General features: G+C 41.8%; 1 protein-coding gene across 3 annotated transcripts in view; it reads left to right on the plus strand.

Moving 5' to 3' along the window:
• The window catches only part of LOC149450733 (uncharacterized), a 65,876-nt gene that overhangs the window by 28,929 nt on the left and 17,195 nt on the right, over nucleotides 1-19,752 (plus strand). For all 3 annotated transcript variants that reach the window (XM_089691583.1, XM_089691584.1, XM_089691585.1), the window contains exons 7-10: nucleotides 1,576-1,745; nucleotides 7,617-7,767; nucleotides 11,847-11,891; nucleotides 14,889-15,024. In XM_089691583.1, the coding sequence (XP_089547709.1) occupies nucleotides 1,576-1,745; nucleotides 7,617-7,767; nucleotides 11,847-11,891; nucleotides 14,889-15,024 (502 nt within the window). The remainder of the gene's footprint in view (nucleotides 1-1,575; nucleotides 1,746-7,616; nucleotides 7,768-11,846; nucleotides 11,892-14,888; nucleotides 15,025-19,752) is intronic.

Consider the following 19,752-nt stretch of genomic DNA (forward strand, 5'->3'; position numbering starts at 1 on the left):
GTAGGTGTGTAGGTGAGAGCAGAGGGAAGTATCAGGTGCATTATTGAGAGTGGGGGAAGGGGGTTGAGGTGGTGGCAGCGGCTGAGATGAGAGTAGTCAGGGGGATATGATGATGGCAGGCATGGTGGCTGTTGGTGAGAGGTGAGGTTATGGGCAGTCTGTCCAGCAGTAGGACCATTTCCTCAGGGGCAGGCCACTATGCTGTGCCAGGTGCTGCTCCCCACCTAAAGCAGGAAACCTGAGAGCAATAGCTGGGTGGCTGTATATGAATACTGGGTGGAGAAATGTTGCCAAAAACATTTGTGTTTTCAGTCACATTCCTGAAGATTATTTTTAATATTGTATAGGATAAAATTCCATCCCTAACTTACATGTAGTCTGTGTAAATGTGCTAAAAGGCCAGATGTAGGTGTACAATTAGCCATGACCTGATCAGCTTCAATCAGATGGCTTGGTGCTTAGCACTTTAGCCTTGTACCCTGGGCTTATGCATTCATTATCTACAAGGAACATGACCCATATCTTATTTGGATGTCACTGTAAGATTTTGCCAACAATCACTCTCTCCTTAGTCACTTGTTCTGATATGGCAGCATTGTTATGTAGCCATGAATGCTGGAGCCTGGTGCATGACATTGATCTGTGCTGAACTTTCTGTAAGGAGTTATCATTAAAACACACTTTCAGAGTCTCCATTTGCCTTCGTTGACTAGAATCCACGTACACTAAAGATGACAAAAAGCCCATAAGAAGGTGCTACAAATGAGCACAAGCACCACAACAGAAGGCCATCTGCATGGAGTTTATTTTTTCCCCACAATTGCAAGGTTTTCCTCTATTTTTGGTTTCCTACCACAGTTTTGAGTGAAGTAAAAATGTTCTGGAAAACCACCTGGGAAAATTGCAGAAAATATCAGAAGGACCACATTACTAACAGCAAACACTAGCTTTCAAAAAATTTCTGCCTCCAGGCTCCACTCTTTAGTCAGTGTAGAGCAGGGTTTCTCAACCAGGGGTCCATGGAACCCTAGGGTTCCTCCAGAGGTTGCAAGGGGTACCTTGAGCGATGAACAATTTCTTCCTCTCAGATAAGTTCCCAATGACACCACTGATCTTTTTAGCAATTTGTAAGAGGGTAATTCTTCCTACTGACCACGTGTAAGGAGCATTCTTCCCACTGACCATCACACTAATGTATCATGAGTTGTAGATATAGTACTTTTTAGCAGGGATTCCCTGAGACTGAAAAGTGATTTTCAGAGTTCCTCTGTGTTGAAAAGGTTGGGAAAGGCTGGTGTATCCCTTAATGCAGAGTCTGGACCCTGAGAGGCCTATCAGCCGTTTTCTCATGGTCAAATGAGATGCTTATACAATTAACAGACAGTCACTGTTGGTTGGGCCTGGATGCTTAGCAGGGCTGCTCTGCAACCCTTGTTGTTTTACATTTTGTAGCAGTTATTCTATTTTCATACCTCAGGCAAAAAGCAATAGGGAGACCAGACCTGGAGAGGAGAAGGGATTTCTGCCCCAGATTTTGTACCTACTTATTTATTCTTCTTTGCTTTCACCATTCAGAACCATGTGAAGAACAAGTGGAGCTGTTCACTGAGTGGAAAAATTGCTCTGATTATATGCGGAACCTTTTTCAGGTTACAAAAACTGGCATCAGCCAAGCTATCAATGAACGGTTTCCATTCCTATATGGCCTTCATGATATAGGACTGCTCTCGAGGATGGAATTACTGGTAAGAGGCATGCAGCCAAATCTGTTGTGAGCTTAACCCCAATGTTTTTACAGTATTTGATATTGTAAGGCAGGGCAGTCACAGATATTTTATAGAAAAATGTCTTCTAAAGACTATACTGTGAAAGCTAAATAAATTAGATAAATGGAACATCAACAGCCATATCATATAACCACAAAATGGTCCACAAGGTCCCTTTAAAGTGTTTGTAAACTCAGTGAATTGACTGGCTTCAGATGATACACAGAGATGAAACAGATCCTTCTACATAAGTTGTACCCATTTATCTGTATCTCTCTCTTCTCTACATCTGTTCAAAGTGCAGAATTTTTAAAGCTTGTCTGAGCTGTCAGAAAACGGGGCGGGGAGCTGAAATTACTGCAAAGCTCAGTGATGGGAGCTCTGGGAGCTGATCAGAGGGAAAGGACACCCCCCCCCCCCTTCAAACAGCACACAAAGGAACAGAGATAAAGCTGTCAATTAGAGGCTGTATGCTGGACATCCTTCTCCTGTCACCTTTTTTCTCTTGGTATCAGAATAAACATTTCAGAAGTGACTCATGCTGATAGCAGAGGAACAAAGCAGCAGACAGTGATTACACTTAGTGCTCTGGATAGAGACAGATACACACTATAGAAGGATATACCTTGTTCATATTTCATGTCCGAGGTTTACAACCACTTTAAAGCACAACTAAGGTCTATCTTTTCTAATGATGAATGATCTTTTCTGCAGCTCAGCTTTGCTTCATTAAAATAGTTATAAATTTGAAAATGTTACTTAATTTGCTCATTTTGTAAAAAATGACTTTTAAACGTTAGTCTAGCGCTGTCGCCACCTGAGTGTTAAGGGTACATTCGGTGGGTTTTTGTTCATCCTTGGGTCCCATGGTGTCAGTGATAGTTGCTGGCAGTTTCAGTAGCAAATTGTGGGAAAAGGAGGATTACATACACTTTATTTTTTATTTTTTTTAACTTTTTATTTCATACTTATACAAACAACATTAAAACATTCCATCTTCCAAAATATACTTTTTTCTCCCCTAAATGAATAAATACATTCTATAACCCCTCCATCTCCCACCCCCCACCCATCCCCCCCATCATTGTCTTATCTTTCTCTATCTGTATCCATTTCTCCATAACTTGTTATTCCGACCAATCTCATCGTGATTTCTGAGGCTACCTCCTTTACTTTAATTAGTTCTGTATAAGATTCTGCAGTTTTAAAATTTAACCAAACACTCCATATTCTTTTAAATATTCCCATCTTATCCTCTTCTAAACTTCTCAGTTCTTCCATTCTGAAAATGCCTTCCACTCTATCTATCCAATCCACCACCCTTGGAACCTCTGCCACTAACCAAAATTTTGTTATCAAACCCTTTGCTGCACTGATTAAATGGTACAATACTTTATTCCTATTTACTTCCGCCATGGGCTCAGAATAGTAGAATAAGCATTTCAGTGAGTCCCCTTGAATATCTACCCCACATATTTCCTTGATATAATACGCTATTTCCCTCCAATAATCCTGTATCCTCGGGCAACTCCACCAGATGTGCTCCATATTGCCCTTTTCTCCACATCCTCTCCAGCACCATGGGGAGCTTTCCCCTTGCTGCTTATGGGTTATACTGGGTGTTAAATACCATCTCGCCAAGCATTATTACATACACTTTAATAGAAAGCCTTGTGATTCTAGTTACCAGCTGTGTATGATCTTTCCAAAATAACTAGCTTATTAAAACGGATTCAAAAAAACATCCTTGCATTAGGATCCCTTGCTCTGCAAGGGTTAAATGCTCATTAATTCTAGAGGTAGAGGAAAAGTCTGTAATACTTATTCCACATTCCCTCAGCTAGGGTCACTCTTCTTTTCTCTCCAACACTCCAGGTAGGGTAGTGGGCCTTCGGCATCCTTGCTTACAGTGCAGGACTATTCTCTAAGGCCTAAGATATGTCATACACTAGTAGATTTTCTAACAAAGGTTTGTGCGAACATTTGTATATAATTCTCAGCAGCACATTTGATGATATGACAAATGTTGTTCAAAAGTACTTCAGATAGCATTTGCTTTTAACATTCAGTGTTGGAGTGAATGGACTTTCCTGAACAAAAACAACATCCACTGTTAGAAATTCATTTGTTTGAAAAAACATTTTCATCCTTCTCCTTTGAAATTTTTCATCACTGCTGTCGAAAACGAACGTCATTTTTGACCCCGCTAACGATTAGAAAATCAAGCGAATGTTCTTAAAATGCAAATAATCAAAAAACAATTTTGTTAGAATATGGCCAGCTTTAAATAAGAGGTTTTGGGGGACCAATTGTACAGAAGGGGGCAGCTTACCCTGAGCGAGAAGTAATGCAAGTATTACACCTTATTCTTCTACCCCTGAACTTCACAAACATTTAACATTTGCAGTGTGTATGTCTTCAGTCACTCCCAGTTTCAGCTGTAATTCATTTTGAGTCAATCACAGTAATGTGCAACATATACGGATGTACATAAAGCTCATAGTGCTTGCAAATCTAACTTGCCTGTTATTCAATAGTGAATATCAAGAAATTGCAAATATTACATTAGATGTTTGCTGTTGATAAGAAATTCTTACCATGGTTCTAAAATTGATAGTTGGTGCTGTCGGCACGAAATCCTCTTTTAAATTCCTCACTCTTCTATCTCAAATATTGCTTTATACAAGAAACATACATAGTTACATAGTTAGTCTGGCTGAAAAAAGACAAAAGTCCATCCAGTTCAACCATTAAAAAAAAAAAAAGTTATAATCCTATACCCACAGTTGATCAAGAGGAAGGCAAAAAAACCCAGCAAAGCATGATCTAATTTACTCCTGCAAGGAAACAAATTCCTTTCTGATCCCCCGAGAGGCAATCTGATATTCCCTGGATCAACTTTACCTATAAATGTTAGTATCCAGTTATATTCTGTGTATCTAAGAAAGAATCCAGGCCTTTTTAAGGCAATCCACTGAGCTGGCCAGAACCATCTCTTGAGGGAGTCTATTCCACATTTTCACAGCTCTCACTGTGAGGAAACCTTTCTGTGTTTGGCGATTACATTTCTTTTCCTCCAGATGTAAAGAGTGCCCCCTTGTCCTCTGTGATGACCTCAGGGTGAATAACTCTACACCGAGTTCACTATATGAACCACTGATGTATTTATACATGTTGATCATATCCCCCTTAATCTCCTCTTCTCAAGAGAGAATAAATTCAGTTCTTCTAATCTTTCCTCATAGCTGAGCTCCTCCATGCCTCTTATCAGTTTGGTTGCCCTTCATACATCCTGTGACTTGGCCTCTATGGGGAATAAGCCAGCTTGTTAACTTGAAAGGATCCACACACGGTTTAACTCCTTAAGAAGACAGAGATGGAGAATTCAATGTAGTGTGAAGCCCAAGCCTAGGATTTTTATAAACCACCAAAATGAATTGTCCAGTGCAGTTAAATAAAGTAATGCAGATTTTGCTGTAATGTTCACCTTCTCTCTTGAGCTGCCCGCCACAAACTCATTGCTTTGTGGTCCAGTGCCAAACATCATTCAACTCATATGCTGTGAGCCCAGGTCTTTATGGACACCCTGATTGGGGATTATTCATTATGCTAGCCTGTGTTCATATTACTGCTGCACAGAATGGTGTTCACCTGCCATTACTGCTGCTGTTCGGTGCAGCAATAAGAACTGCCAGCTTCTGACACTGTACAAGAAGGGGTAGGAACCATGATGTCATGTAATCATCCTCTGTGCTTTTGTACTCTGCATAGACTGAGGTTGAGCTAGCTGTCATGGTGGGGTTGGAGGTGGCAAATACTACTACTTAACAACAAAACATGACGTAGGAACATACTAAAACACAAAAGCCTGAACTGAAGCTGGATGCTTGTGTCAGCACATTGAAATATGAGGAGGCAATAAAATCACATATTCTTTGTTTACCTTTACTAATCAAACTCATGCAACAAATCGATTCATGATTGGGGGGGGGGGGTTGTTTACATTGGAAAACGTGCTATCCTACTAATTGTAGAAAAATATGTTTTGCATAACATACAGTACTTTGAAAAAGTATTCATACCCCTTGAAATTTTCCACATTTTGTCATGTTACAACCAAAATCATACATGTATTTTATTGGGATTTTAGGTGATAGACCAACACAAAGTGGCACAGTTGTGAAGTGGAAGGAAAATGATAAATGGTTTTCTAAATGTTTTACAAATAAATATGTGAAAAGTGTGGCGTGCATTTGTATTCAGCCCCGAGTCAGTACTTTGTAGAACCACCTTTCGCTGCAATTACAGCTGCAAGTCTTTTTGGGGATGTCTCTATCAGCTTTCCACATCTAGACTGACATTTTTGCCCATTCATCTTTGCAAAATAGCTCAAACTCTGTCAGACCGGATGAGAGCATCTGTGAACAGCAATTTTCAAGTCTTGCCACAGATTCTCAATTGGATTTAGGTCTGAACGTTGACTGGGCCATTCTAACACATAGATGTGCTGTGATCTAAACCATTCCATTGCAGCTCTGGCTGTATGTTTAGGGTCATTGTCCTGCTGGAAGGTGAACCTCTGCCCCAGTCTCAAGTCTTTTGACTCTTAGAGGTTTTCTTCTAAGATTGCCTAAGATTTGGCTCCATCCATCTTCCCATCAACTCTGATCAGCTTCCCTGTCCTTGTTGAAGAAAAGCATTCCCACAACATGGTGCTGCCACCACCATGTTTCACAGTGGGGATGGTGTGTTCAGGGCGATGTGCAGTGTTAGTTTTCCACCACACATAGCGTTTTGCTCTTAGGCCAAAAAGTAAAATTTTGGTTTCCTCTGACCAGAGCACTTCTTCCACATTTGCTGTGTCCCCCACATGGCTTCTCGCAAACTGCAAACAAGACGTTTTATGGCTTTCTTTCAACAATGGCTTTCTTCTTGCCACTCTTTCATAAAGGCCAGATTTGTGAAGTGCATGACTAATAGTTGTCCTGTGGACAGATTCTCCCACCTGAGCTGTGGATCTCTGCAGCTCCTCCAGAGTTACCATGGGCCTCTTTGGCTGCTTCTCTGATTAATGCTCTCCTTGCCCGACCTGTCAGATTAGGTGGACGGCCATGTCTTCGTAGGTTTGCAGTTCTGCCATACTCTCCATTTTTGGATGATGGATTGAACAGTGCTCTGTGAGATGTTCAAAGCTTGATATATTTTTTTATAACCTAACCCTGCTTTAAACTACTCCACAACGTTATCCCTGACCTGTCTGGTGTGTTCCTTGGCCTTCATGATGCTGTTTGTTCACTAATGTTCTCTAACAAACCTCTGAGGGCTTCAGAGCTCAGCTGTATTTATACTGAGATTAAATTATACACAGGTGGACTCCATTTACTAATTAGGTGACTTCCGAAGACAATTGGTTCCACCAGATTTTCGTTAGGGGTATCAGAGTAAAGGGGGCTGAATACAAATGCATGCCACACTTTTCAGATATGTATTTGTAAAATAATGTTGAAAACCATTTTATCATTTTCCTTCCACTTCACAATTATGTGGCACTTTGTGTTGGTCTATCATATAATCTCAGTAAAACACATTAACATTTTTGGTTGTAACATAAAATGTGGAAAATTTCAATGGCTATGAATACTTTTTCAAGGCACTGTATACCATTCTACGTGCCCTAGTGGTAGCTTCATGGTTGGAATTAGCATCCAGCCAACAGTGTACGTTGATTGATCATTGTTGATCATCATTTATGTTTTTATCATTTATTATATTATTCCTTGCCTTGTATCTGTTTCTTGTAACATGAACACTGTCATTATAAGTGTACTTAAAGAACTGTTTGTTTGACAGAAGCTGCAGGCTGACAAGAGACCTACAAAGGATGTGTTGTACAAAGCTCTGTGTCTCGTTGAGCAGAAGAATGACATAGAAGCACTGTGTGCCTATGTGTTTTCTGAGTTCTACCTAAAGCTATTTCCTAATCTAAGGGTCATCTTGCAGAGTAAGTTTCATAGATGTTATTGGAACACTAACCTTAAATAGACTGATGCATAATGTAAAAAAAATAGAATTTTTGTACTCGCTGTAAAATCTTTTTCTTGGAGTATATTGAGGAACACAGAACGTCATTAATTTCAGGTTATACAGCCAGCTACAAGAGTATTGGATACTATCAAAAAACTGTAGGCCAGCCCAACATAACCCCTCCTTCTACTGTCCCCACACAACTCCTCCGGGAACCCTCCTCCTCCATCCTACGTTCCCTCACCCACATCTTCAATCTCTCCCTCTCTACTGGCGCATTCCCCTCCCCCCTAAAGCACGCGCATATCACCCCCATACTCAAAAAACCCTCCCTGGACCCCACCGACCTGAACAACCTTAGACCCATCTCCCTGCTACCATTTACTTCCAAGCTCCTTGAGCGCTTAGTCTACAATCGCCTAAGCACCCACCTCACTGACAACAACCTCCTCGATCCACTACAGTCTGGCTTCCATCCCCTACACTCCACCGAAACTGCCCTACTCAAAATCACTAATGACCTGCTAACCACCAAAGCTAATGGCCACTACTCAGTCCTCCTACTCCTCGACCTCTCCGCAGCCTTTAACACAGTTGACCACCCCCTCCTCCTTAATAAACTACACTCCCTCGGCATCAGAGACTCCGCTCTCTCTTGGCTCTCCTCCTACCTATCCCAAGGCTCCTTCAGCGTTACCTTTAACGCTACCACCTCCCCCTCTCTGTTGGGGTCCCCCAAGGCTCTGTCCTCGGGCCCCTTCTCTTCTCCATCTACACCTCCTCCCTCGGCAAACTGATACGCTCCCACGGCTTCAACTATCACCTCTACGCCGATGACACGCAAATTTACCTCTCCACCCCTCACCTTTTTAGTCTCCGCCCGTATCACCAACCTGCTGAACGACATATTAGACTGGATGTCGCTCCATTTCCTCAAATTGAACCTTTCCAAAACCGAGCTCCTAATCTTCCCCCAATCCGCGAACCCCCCCCACCCTCTCCATCACGACCAACAACGCCACCATCAGTCCCACCCTGCAAGCCAAAGTCCTAGGTGTCACTCTAGATTCAGACCTGTCCTTCCAACCCCATGTCCAATCGTTGGCAAACTCATGCAGGCTCCACCTCCGCAACATCTCCAAAATACGTACATTCCTAACCCCAGACACTACTAGACAACTCGTTCACTCCCTCATTATTTCACGTCTGGACTACTGCAACTCCCTTCTCACCGACCTACCTCATCACAGACTATCCCTGCTTCAGTCTATCCTGAACTTAGTGGCCAGACTCATCCACCTTACCATCCGCTCCTCTTCTGCCACCCCCCTCTGTCATTCCGTCCACTGGCTCCCGATTGCCCAACGCATTAAATTCAAACTACTAACACTGACATACAAAGCCATTCACAACACTGCCCCAAACTACCTCACCGACCTGATACCCAAATACCACCCAACCCATAATCTTCGCTCCTCACAAGACCTCCTACTTTCTAGCTCCCTGGTCTCCACCTCCCATACCCGACTGCAGGACTTCTCCAGGACTTCCCCCATCCTCTGGAACTCACTACCCCAATCCATGAGACTGTCACCTACCCTCCTCACCTTTAGGCGCACCCTGAAAACCCATCTCTTCAGGGAAGCCTATCCCACCCTCACCTAACTGCCGATCTCCTCCACTCCTCCTACCACTCCATCCCCCACAGCCACTTCCTCCTGTACCACTTTCCCCTCCCTCCTAGATTGTAAGCTCGAAAGAGCAGGGCCTTCGAACCCCTCGTGTATTGTTTTGTTACTGTACTGTCTCATGTTCTGTCCCCCACTATAATGTACAGCGCTGAGCAAACCTTTCTGGCGCTATATAAATACTGTATAATAATAATACTATCAGCATGCCTCACTTTGGTAACCAAGCTGTACTGAGAACATGGACCTATGTTTCTCAATGAACTCCAAGGAAAGTATTTTAAGGTGAGTACAAAAATCCTGTTTTCTTATTTGTCCAAGGAGGAACAAAGGAAGTTCTTAGGGACAACCAAAAACAGACTAAATGAGAGGTGGGCAACACAGCAAACAAAGCTAATAGGTCAAGAAAAACAACAGAGGACTGCCTGTAGCTTAAAGAGGTGCCTGAAATACCTTACACCCGAAGGTGGCATCAAATGAGGCTGAAATGTTCACCTTTTAAAGCTTAGATAAAATATGAACAGAAGATCAGGTGGCAGCCTTGCAAATTTGGGAAACAGTTGCTTATTGCCGAAATGCCCAAGAAGCACTCACAGCTTCGGCCATAGGACTCCAGGATGCAGATATTGGCACCACCAGTAGGTAAGCTGTAAGAAGTCCCAGAACCACGAATAAAGTGTGAGCTGGGGACACTTGGTACAGTGGGACTGTCTCCCCAAGTCTAAAAATCAGACTCTGTGCCAATAAGACAGTATTTAGGCTTAAGGTAAGGGGTAAGGCCTCAAATACTCACAAAACCTGAACATCTGGTAGCAGATGATGGCTGGAGGTGACCTAAGTCACTGTAGGCAAGAATCAGGATCAAATTGAAGACTGAAGGTCCACATGGTTCTTTGCAAACAGGAGGGGAGATGTTTGACATTGTACAGCAGGAAATACAGTGCAGAATGTGCATGCATGACACTCCACCCAGCAGATGACATCCCACAATGTTAACCCCTTCTGTAGCAAAACCTGTGAGAGAGGGGGGAATCATGACACCCAGTGAGTCTTCAGAGACAACGCAAGCTCTGAAGCAATGTTAGCAGCTCTGGACCTGGAAAGTGGACTGTAACCAAATTTTTACCAGATTGGAGTCTGGAAAGCACTTCACATGGAAACTAGTGCCTGAAGGTCTTGGGATGGGTGTGGTACTCCAATTTGGAGGGACAACTAGCGGCAAGAAAAGAGTCTTGATTGATGAAGAAATTAATGAATAAAAAAGTTATTCTTTATCAAAACAAGACACCTGAAGTATAACTAAAGAGAAAGCTTTTTTTAGTTTTGAATATAGTGGAGAGGCATTAGAACGCCCGTCAGGTTTTTATTGCTGTCTGTGCCCCTGTTAGGGAGAATCTCTTTCCCTATTCATCATTTTTATCATCTTCATCGAAAGGGAAAGTAAAAGAAAATCCCAAATTTTGGGTTGTTCCCAGAACTGTAACTAAGGGGAAATCTACCAATGGGGACACTAGTTCTGGTCACATTGAGGAATTTCCTCTCACTTCCTGTTTTGGCTATGAAACCGAAAGTGAAGGGAAATCACCCAATGAGACACAAATGGCAAAAAACGGAAAGGAGTTGTAACCCTCCCTTACGCTATCCAAAAGGAAAAAATTATTTTGCCTTTAGTTCTAGAGTTCTAAGTCAAGACTTTCTGTTCCCTCAATGGACAAGGAAAAAAAAGCTTTTATTTCATTTGTAAATTATTGTGCCAGACTTTCTATCTGAAACATAATTTTAGTACTCGGTCACATGTGTGGCAGCCCTTGCTGCCCCTCTGAAAAATGATCTGCGGTGGAACGCTTTGTAGAAGTGTTTAAGCCTGCAAGTATTTCACCACTGCACCAAATTTGGGTGCATTACATGCAGTTGCAGCATTGCTTAATAGACTTGTTTGGCAGTAATTGCCTCCAAATGGAATAGGCTGTTTAATTTTTGCAGCATCATGTGTACAGCCCTAGGTGGTTGCATGGCAGTGTTCAGTTGGGCAGTCAGGGGATAGCAAAACCACAGCCCAACTACCTGGTTTTACCACCCCCTTGGCTGGACGTGCGAACGGAGTGTGATAAACTAAACAAATTGAAAATAGGATTAGTACTTTGAATATATAGTATCAGTATACTTGTTTTAAAAATGATCACTGGCCATACTAAAAAAAGAATTTTATTTTTTTCCCCTTAACAATGTATATATATAAGTATTAAGTCATTCAATACAACCGAAGAAAACCTTGTTTGCCTCCCCAAATAAAGGACAATAAGATAAGTAATGATAAAGTTGTTGCCAAATTAATAGGTTCACAGATTGTTGTTCTTGTTTCTTGCAGGGTTAAATGAAGCAATAATGCTGGATAAGAGTCTCCCCTCAGCAGGTAATCTACTACAGAACCACACATTTCTTTTAAATAAGGAGAACATATATGAAATAGAATCAAAAACAGATGAACAGTAGGTCAAAGTGTGTACAAGGACAAAATAAAGAAAAACATGTATAGTACATCTCTGCAGTACATGCACATTTACACAGGTTTTTCAGTTTTATTTTCTTCCACAGTGTTGTTGAGGAAATCCTTCCCACAATGGCATGGTGTTCAGCTGGTGGGAAGCCTTCCCCACTGGCTGAACGCAATGATCACTGCTGGCAGCTATAGCGGATAAAAATGTGACAGGCAGGTTGGCCATCTATGGCCAGCTTTAACCTCTTCACTACCTAAAATGCATCCTGTAGGTCTAGGCTTTTGAAATGGTGAAGGCTCAGGGCTATTAAATAAAAGTGATCTGGGCCAACCGATCACTTTTACAGGACACACAGGGTGATGTCACCCTTGTTAGCTTCCTCGTAATATCAATAAAGTTAAGTGAAAGTATTAAAAACATTGAAATATGATACAATAAACAAAAGAAAAAAATGGAAAGCCCCTGTTGAGAAAAGTGAATAAAGCTCAAAATCCTTCTAATAGCTTTTATTTCCATACACACAAATGCATTGGGAACACTACACATTCTATTCCAAATCAAAACATGAAGAAAAATATATCAAATTTGTGTTGTTCCCCTAAAAAAATTGAAGAAAAGTGAATATTAGACTGTTCAAAAAATAGCAGTGTTTGTATTCTTCTTTACAAACTCAAACATTCACTATATAAACTGAAAACTGTTTGAAGATTTTGCTTTCCTTTGAATCACTAAATGAATATTTGGTTGTATAAGCACTGTTTCTGAGAACTGCTGTACATCTGTGTTGCATGGAGTCAACCAACTTCTGGCACCTGTGAACAGGTATTCCAGCCCAGGATGATTGGACTACATTCCACAGTTCTTCTCTATTTCTTGGTTTTGCCTCAGAAACTGCATTTTTGATGTCACCCCACAAGTTTTCTATTGGATTAAGATCCGGGGATTGGGCTGGCCACTCCATAACGTCAATCTTGTTGGTCTGGAACCAAGATGTTGCACGTTTACTGGTGTGTTTGGGGTCGTTGTCTTGTTGGAACACCCATTTCAAGGGCATTTCCTCTTCAGCATAAGGCAGCATGACCTCTTCAAGTATTCTGATGTATTCAAACTGATCCATGATCCCTGGTATGCGATAAATAGGCCCAACACCGTAGTATGAGAAACATCCCCATATCATGATGATTGCGCAACCATGCTTCACTGTCTTCACAGTGTACTGTGGCTTGAATTCAGTGTTTGGGGGTCGTCTGACAAACTGTCTCCGCCCACTAGATCCAAAAAGAACAATCTTACTTTCATCAGTCCACAAAATGTTGCTCCATTTCTCTTTAGGCCAGTCAATGTGCTCTTTGGCAAATTGTAACCTCTTCAGCACACGTCTTTTTTTCAACAGTGGGACTTTGCGGGGGCTTCTTGCAGATAGCTTGGCTTCACATAGGCGTCTTCTAATTGTAACAGTACTCACAGGTAACTTTAGACCTTCTTTGATCTTCCTGGAGCTGATTGTTGGCTGAGTCCTTGCCATTTTGGCTATTCTTCTATCCATTCAAATGGTAGTTTTTCGCTTTCTTCCACGTCTTTCAGGTTTTGGTTGCCATTTTAAAGTATTTGCGATCATTTTAGTTGAGCAACCTATCATTTTCTGCACTTCTTTATATGTTTTCCCCTCTCCAATCAACTTTTTAATCAAGGTACGCTGTTCTTCTGGACAATGTCTGGAAAGACCCATTTTCCTCAGAATTTCAGAGAGAAATGCACTGTAACCAGCATGTACAACATTTGCTGCCTTCCTTCCTTAAGGGCAATAATTGCCACCTGTTTTTCAAAGAATGAATGACCTCACTAATAGAATTCCACACTGCTATTATTTTGAACATGCCCCTTTCAATTAGTGATTCAATTACACAGAATCAGCAGCATGCATGTCATGACTGTTGGGTCTGTTGGATTTCTATTACTCTACTACACCTGCTAGTAAATTATTTGCCATGTAGAAATATCATTTCTTCCAAAAACAGTGATTGATCAGGTTAGTGATGTCTGACTGCTATTATTTTGAAAAGAACTGTATGAGTAAAGTGCTGCGTAAATTGACAGCGCTATATAAGTACCTGAAATAAATAAATAAGGTTATGTTTCAGTGAATCCCATTGGATAATGGCGGTTCAGGTTTTTCAGACGCATTAATAAACGAATTACAGCAGCTTTCACACTTGGGAATGGGGCCAGTACCGATGCAGCTAATTGCAGGTGCTCGCTCCATGAGCGGCTGCGATTAAATGCGGGAGTTATCAGCCACCCATCATTTTTTAATGGGGCTGACACCCGCAGCTAATCACCAACAACCCCTGCTGGGTCTCCAACATGTAATCCTTAACAGCCCCATACGCAAGTGTGAATGGGGTCTTACTCCAAAGTGTGGCTTGTCTTTTCCTCATGGTTTATGTCTCAAGCGGAATTGTTAGATGTATAGAAAATGCTTTCTGTTGCATTGCAGGAGTGATTCAGTGACATTCTTTGTCAGGATGCGATTTTAGTTAAAAGCAGGTGGGCAGAGAGGTAGGTGGATCACATGCCCTCATCTCCAGGACCTTTATGATGCTTTGTGCATGTCAGCACACAGAGCAGTAAGACGCAGATCTGTAGTGCTTAGGTAGGGAGTGCGCAGGCTGCAGTGGCACCATACAGACATTGCTAGCGTTAGTAGCCACCACGGTAAAGGGATTGCAGGTAGACAATATTTGCAAAGTTTCAGTGATGATTTGGTACACACATTACCAAACCACACGCAATGTAGTATGTGCGACCATATATTTTTATATTTAACCAATGGGTTTAATGACACTTTTTCAGATAATCTGTTGTGTGAATATAGTAAAGGGATGCTTTATATACATGATATCTTTTTTCAGGTCCTGTAGCTACTTCTGGACATGAGAAAAAGTCAAAACACAAGAAAGATAAATCTGACCTTGAAAAACACACAGCAGCTGATTACTCAAAGCCATTGTCACAGAATAGCCCAGCACCAAAGAGAGCATTCCAAAAGTAAGTAATATAGTTGTCAGTCCTCAGAACACATACAGTATATGCATCTTATTACATAGTGCCGTGCTTTCCAGCTGATTAATGCGGAGTTCCACTCAAAAGCAGAAGCTCCAATTATTTGCCCCCCTCCTCTGCCATATTTGGCACCTTTTGGAGGGGAGCAGCTACCTGTCTGTTTTGACAGGTACCCGCTCCCACTTCCGGTTCAGTTCGCCACAGCGAAGTGAACCAGACGTTCGGCCCCCTCCTTGCTCCCACAGTCTCCTGGGAACTTTCACAGGTCCCAGAAGACTGCCTGACCAATTAGGAGGTGCAGCGCAAATCGTGCATGCACAGTGGACACCAAGCTGTGAAGCCACAAGCTGTCACTGCCTGGTGCTCCTCCGGCACCGTGGAGGAGAGGAGGCGAGAAGGGACAGCGCGGGTGAGAACATTGCTGGACCCTGGGACAGGTAAGTGTGTGTTTATTAAAAGACAGCAGCTACAGTTTTTGTAGCTGCTGACATTTAACCACTTCAATACCGGGCACTTTTACCCCCTTCCTGCCCAGGCCAATTTTCAGCTTTCAGTGCTGTCGCATTTTGAATGACAATTGCAACACTGTACCCATATGAAATTTTTATCCTTTTTTCACACAAATAGAGCTTTCTTTTGGTGGTATTTAATCACCACTACGTTTTTTATTTTTTGCTAAATAAAACAAAACACACCTGAAACTTTTGAAAAAAAAAACAACTCACTTTTCTTCATTTCTGTTATAAAATTTTGCAAATAAATAACATTTCTTCATAAATTTAGGTCAAAATGTATTCTGCTACATTTCTTTGGTGAAAATATTAAAAATTGAATTTGTATTTTTTTTCAAATGTTTCTATTATATTTTTTATAAAATTTTTTCTTTTTTTTACTATTTTATTTTTCAGCACACTGTGACCAAAGCAATACAATGTTACCATAGTAACATTGAACTACTCTGGGCAAGTGATCAGGATTTATTTTTTTTTTCAAGACATTATGATTGCTAATGCCAATGTATTTCATTGATATTTGCAATCATTGTTCCTGAATTAACCTGATTCATTCAGTCTTTTGTTGTGATTAGCTGGAATTGGGCAAAGCTGATCACATGACACTGACAATGGGCTGGTGTAGTGATATGTGATCGGCTGAGTCCCGTGAACACAGCTGGTGACAGATCACGCAGCTGTGCGGCCCTGCGGCCACGTGAGCAGCTCGTTTTGACAGGATGTCATATGACGCCCAGTCACAACGAGGAGTGTCCCGGCCGTCAATGGGCTATAGGTCGGGTGGGAAGGTGTTAATAAACACAAAAACATCTGGAACTCCACTTCAAGCATGTTGGATGGCTGATTCTACAAGCAGCTTTTTTAAGATGCACATGATTATGTGTCACTTAAAGTGGCATTAATATTAATGCCATCAATTAGGATTAACCAGAGTTGAATAATATAATTGCAAGAAATTACAGTTCTACCATCTTAAAGCAGAACTACACTTTATCAGAGCATCAGAAACCAGAAACACTATTTAATTTAATTATTAACCCAATAACGTCGCATCTCCTGACCCTTTAAAAGGTTTCTTATTCCAGAAGGCGGGGGTGGGGTTTATGATCATGCGACCACCGTGATTGGTTGTCAAAGAGGTCACTGTGCCGTTCGGCGCCAGTAACTGTGCCAGGAGCGCGCACAGGTTTATTTACATTTGGTTACACAAATATGCAACCTCTCTGTGTCAAGACTCACCCACCAAGAGGCCAAATATTAGCGGACTCTCTGCGCAAAGAGGTTAGCATTCAAAGCAAACTCCCCCATCAATCCATATCTCCATGCTTTATTTTGTTGAGAAATCACTTTGAAAAATACCCCCCTTAGCATTTCTAGTCATCTTGAGGAAGGGCAAATGATTCATGTAACATTTACTTCCTGGAATCCATCTACCCTTAGCTCAGGCATGCAGGCAAGAGGGTGTGCTTAGCTGAGAAAGCCCCTCCCCCCCTCCAGAAGACTCCTGGGATGTATGACATAATTTGCCTAGGCCTGAAAAATAGTGGCTAAAGAAATGTAAAAAAAAGGGTAAAACAAGCAAATATTATATACTTTCCTATCTATTTACTAATGAAAGAAGCATAAGGATTAAAAATATTGAATGTTGATTGAGAGTGAAGTTCTGTTTTAAAAAAGGAACTCCAGTGTTGGTATAAAACAAAATGCCTGTAGTTGTTCTCTGGATACATGACATAGTATTGCAAAAAGCATTTCTCAGACATCCTCAAACAGACTGCCGGTTAGAGGGGTCTGCTAGCTCAGCGTTTTTCAACCACTGTGCCGCGGCACACTAGTGTGCCATGAGATATTGTCTGGTGTGCCGTGGGAAAAATTGCCTCGGCTCACAAATAGACGGGCAAACTACGGCCCGCGGGCCGTATACGGCCCGGCGGACCTTTTAATCCGGCCCACGGAGCGTGATACTGTCAGGATGATCTGTCCCCCTCGACGTATCTGCGCATGTGCCGGAGATTGCCGATCGGCTGCTAATGCCTGAAACTGGCACATGCGCAGATACGTCGAGGGGGACAGATCCTCATAGGAGACCTACACCGGAACGGCGAGAGGAACGCGCGGCGCAAAGGTAAGTGAATTGACACAGGGGGGGCTTGGGGACTTAATATGGGGGATGAATTAATATGGGGAATGAATTACTATAGGGGGGATGAATTACTATATGGGGGATGCATTACTATGGGGGATGAATTACTATGGGGGATGTATTACTATGGGGGATGAATTACTATATGGGGGATGAATTACTATATGGGGGGTGAATTACTATATGGGGGGTGAATTACTATGGGGGATGAATTACTATATGGGGGATGAATTACTATGGGGGATGAATTGCTATAGGGGGGATGAATTACTATGGGGGATGAATTACTATGGGGGATGAATTACTATATGGGGGGTGAATTACTATGGGGGATGAATTACTATATGGGGGATGAATTACTATGGGGGATGAATTACTATATGGGGGATGTATTACTATGGGGGATGAATTACTATATGGGGGATGAATTACTATATGGGGGGATTAATTACTATGGGAGATGAATTACTATATGGGGGAGATGAATTACTATGGGGGATGAATTACTATGGGGGATGAATTACTATATGGGGGATGAATTACTATGGGGGATGAATTACTATGGGGGATGAATTACTATATGGGGGATGAATTACTATATGGGGGATGAATTACTATATGGGGGCTGAATTACTATATGGGGGATGAATTACTATGGGGGATGAATTACTATGGGGGATGAATTACTATGGTGGATGAATTACTATATGGGGGATTAATTACTATGCTTACTATGGGGGAATATTACTATACTTACTATGGATGACACATACACATCATTCATCTACTCTTGGTCCGGCCCCCGGGTCCAATTATAAAATACTTTATTATTTCATAATAAAGTAATTATAAAATAATTTCTTTGTGTTTGATTCCTATTCAAGAGAATTACTTTATATATAGTCAATATAGGCACAGAGGTAAATTTTTTTAACATTTTCTAATGGTGGTGTGCCTCGTGATTTTTTTCATGAAAAAAGTGTGCCTTTGCACAAAAAAGGTTGAAAAACACTGTGCTAGCTATCATACAGTCTCAGTGTCATGCAAGAAAAGAACTTGAAACTTGGCATCCCTCCAGATGTGCATAATCCCTAGCCTATATACCCCCAAAGATGACTGCTTACTGCAGTGAACAAGGACAGTGCTGGAGATACTAGGAGTTGTAGTTCTGGGCAGACTTCTGGTAAAAGAGATCACCATCCATAACATGGGCAGGTTTCTTGGGGCGATCTGTACACCGTGTGTAAAAAAATGTTCAATTCTTGCTATATAGACAGAATGTTATGAATTTTGCAATGTTTCATTGTTCTTACAGATATAATTTATGAAGTGGCATAGGCACTACCATGAATTAAATAAGTATTTGATCCCCTGCTGATTTTGAATGTTTGCCCACTCACAAAAAAATTCAAAAGAAATGCGTGTCTAACAAATGATGCACTGATTTGCATGTTCATGAGGGAAAGAAGTATTTGATCCCCTTCACAAAACATGACTTAGTACTTGGTGGTAAATCCCTTGTTGGCAATCACAGAGGTCAGACGTTTCCTGTAGTTGGCCACCAGGTTTGCACACATTTCAGGAGGGATTTTGGCCCACTTCTCTAGGCAGATCCTCTCCAAGTCATTAAGGTTTGGTGGCTGATGTTTGGCAACTCGAACTTTCAGCTCCCTCCACAGATTTTCAATCAGATTAAGGTCTGGAGACTGGCTAGGCCACTCCAGGACCTTAATGTGCTTCTTCTTAAGTCACTCCTTTGTTGCCTTGGCCGTGTGTTTTGGGTCATTGTCATGCTGGAACACCCATCCACGACCCATTTTCAATTCCCTGGCTGAGGGGAAGAATGTTCTCACCCAAGATTTGACAGTACATTGCCCCGTCCATCATCCCTTTGATGCGGTGCAGTTGTCCTGTCCCCTTAGCAGAAAAACACCCCCAAAAGCAGAATGTTTCCACCACCATCTTTCACAGTTGGGATGGTGCTCTTGGGGTCATAGACAACATTCCTCCTCCTCCAAACACGGCGAGTTGAAGCCAAAGATCTCGATTTTGGTCTCA

Source organism: Staurois parvus, unplaced genomic scaffold (genome assembly GCF_062004578.1).
Source record: "Staurois parvus isolate SC_StPar_1 unplaced genomic scaffold, SC_StPar_1.0 ptg000564l, whole genome shotgun sequence".
Classification (NCBI taxonomy): Eukaryota; Metazoa; Chordata; class Amphibia; order Anura; family Ranidae; genus Staurois; species Staurois parvus.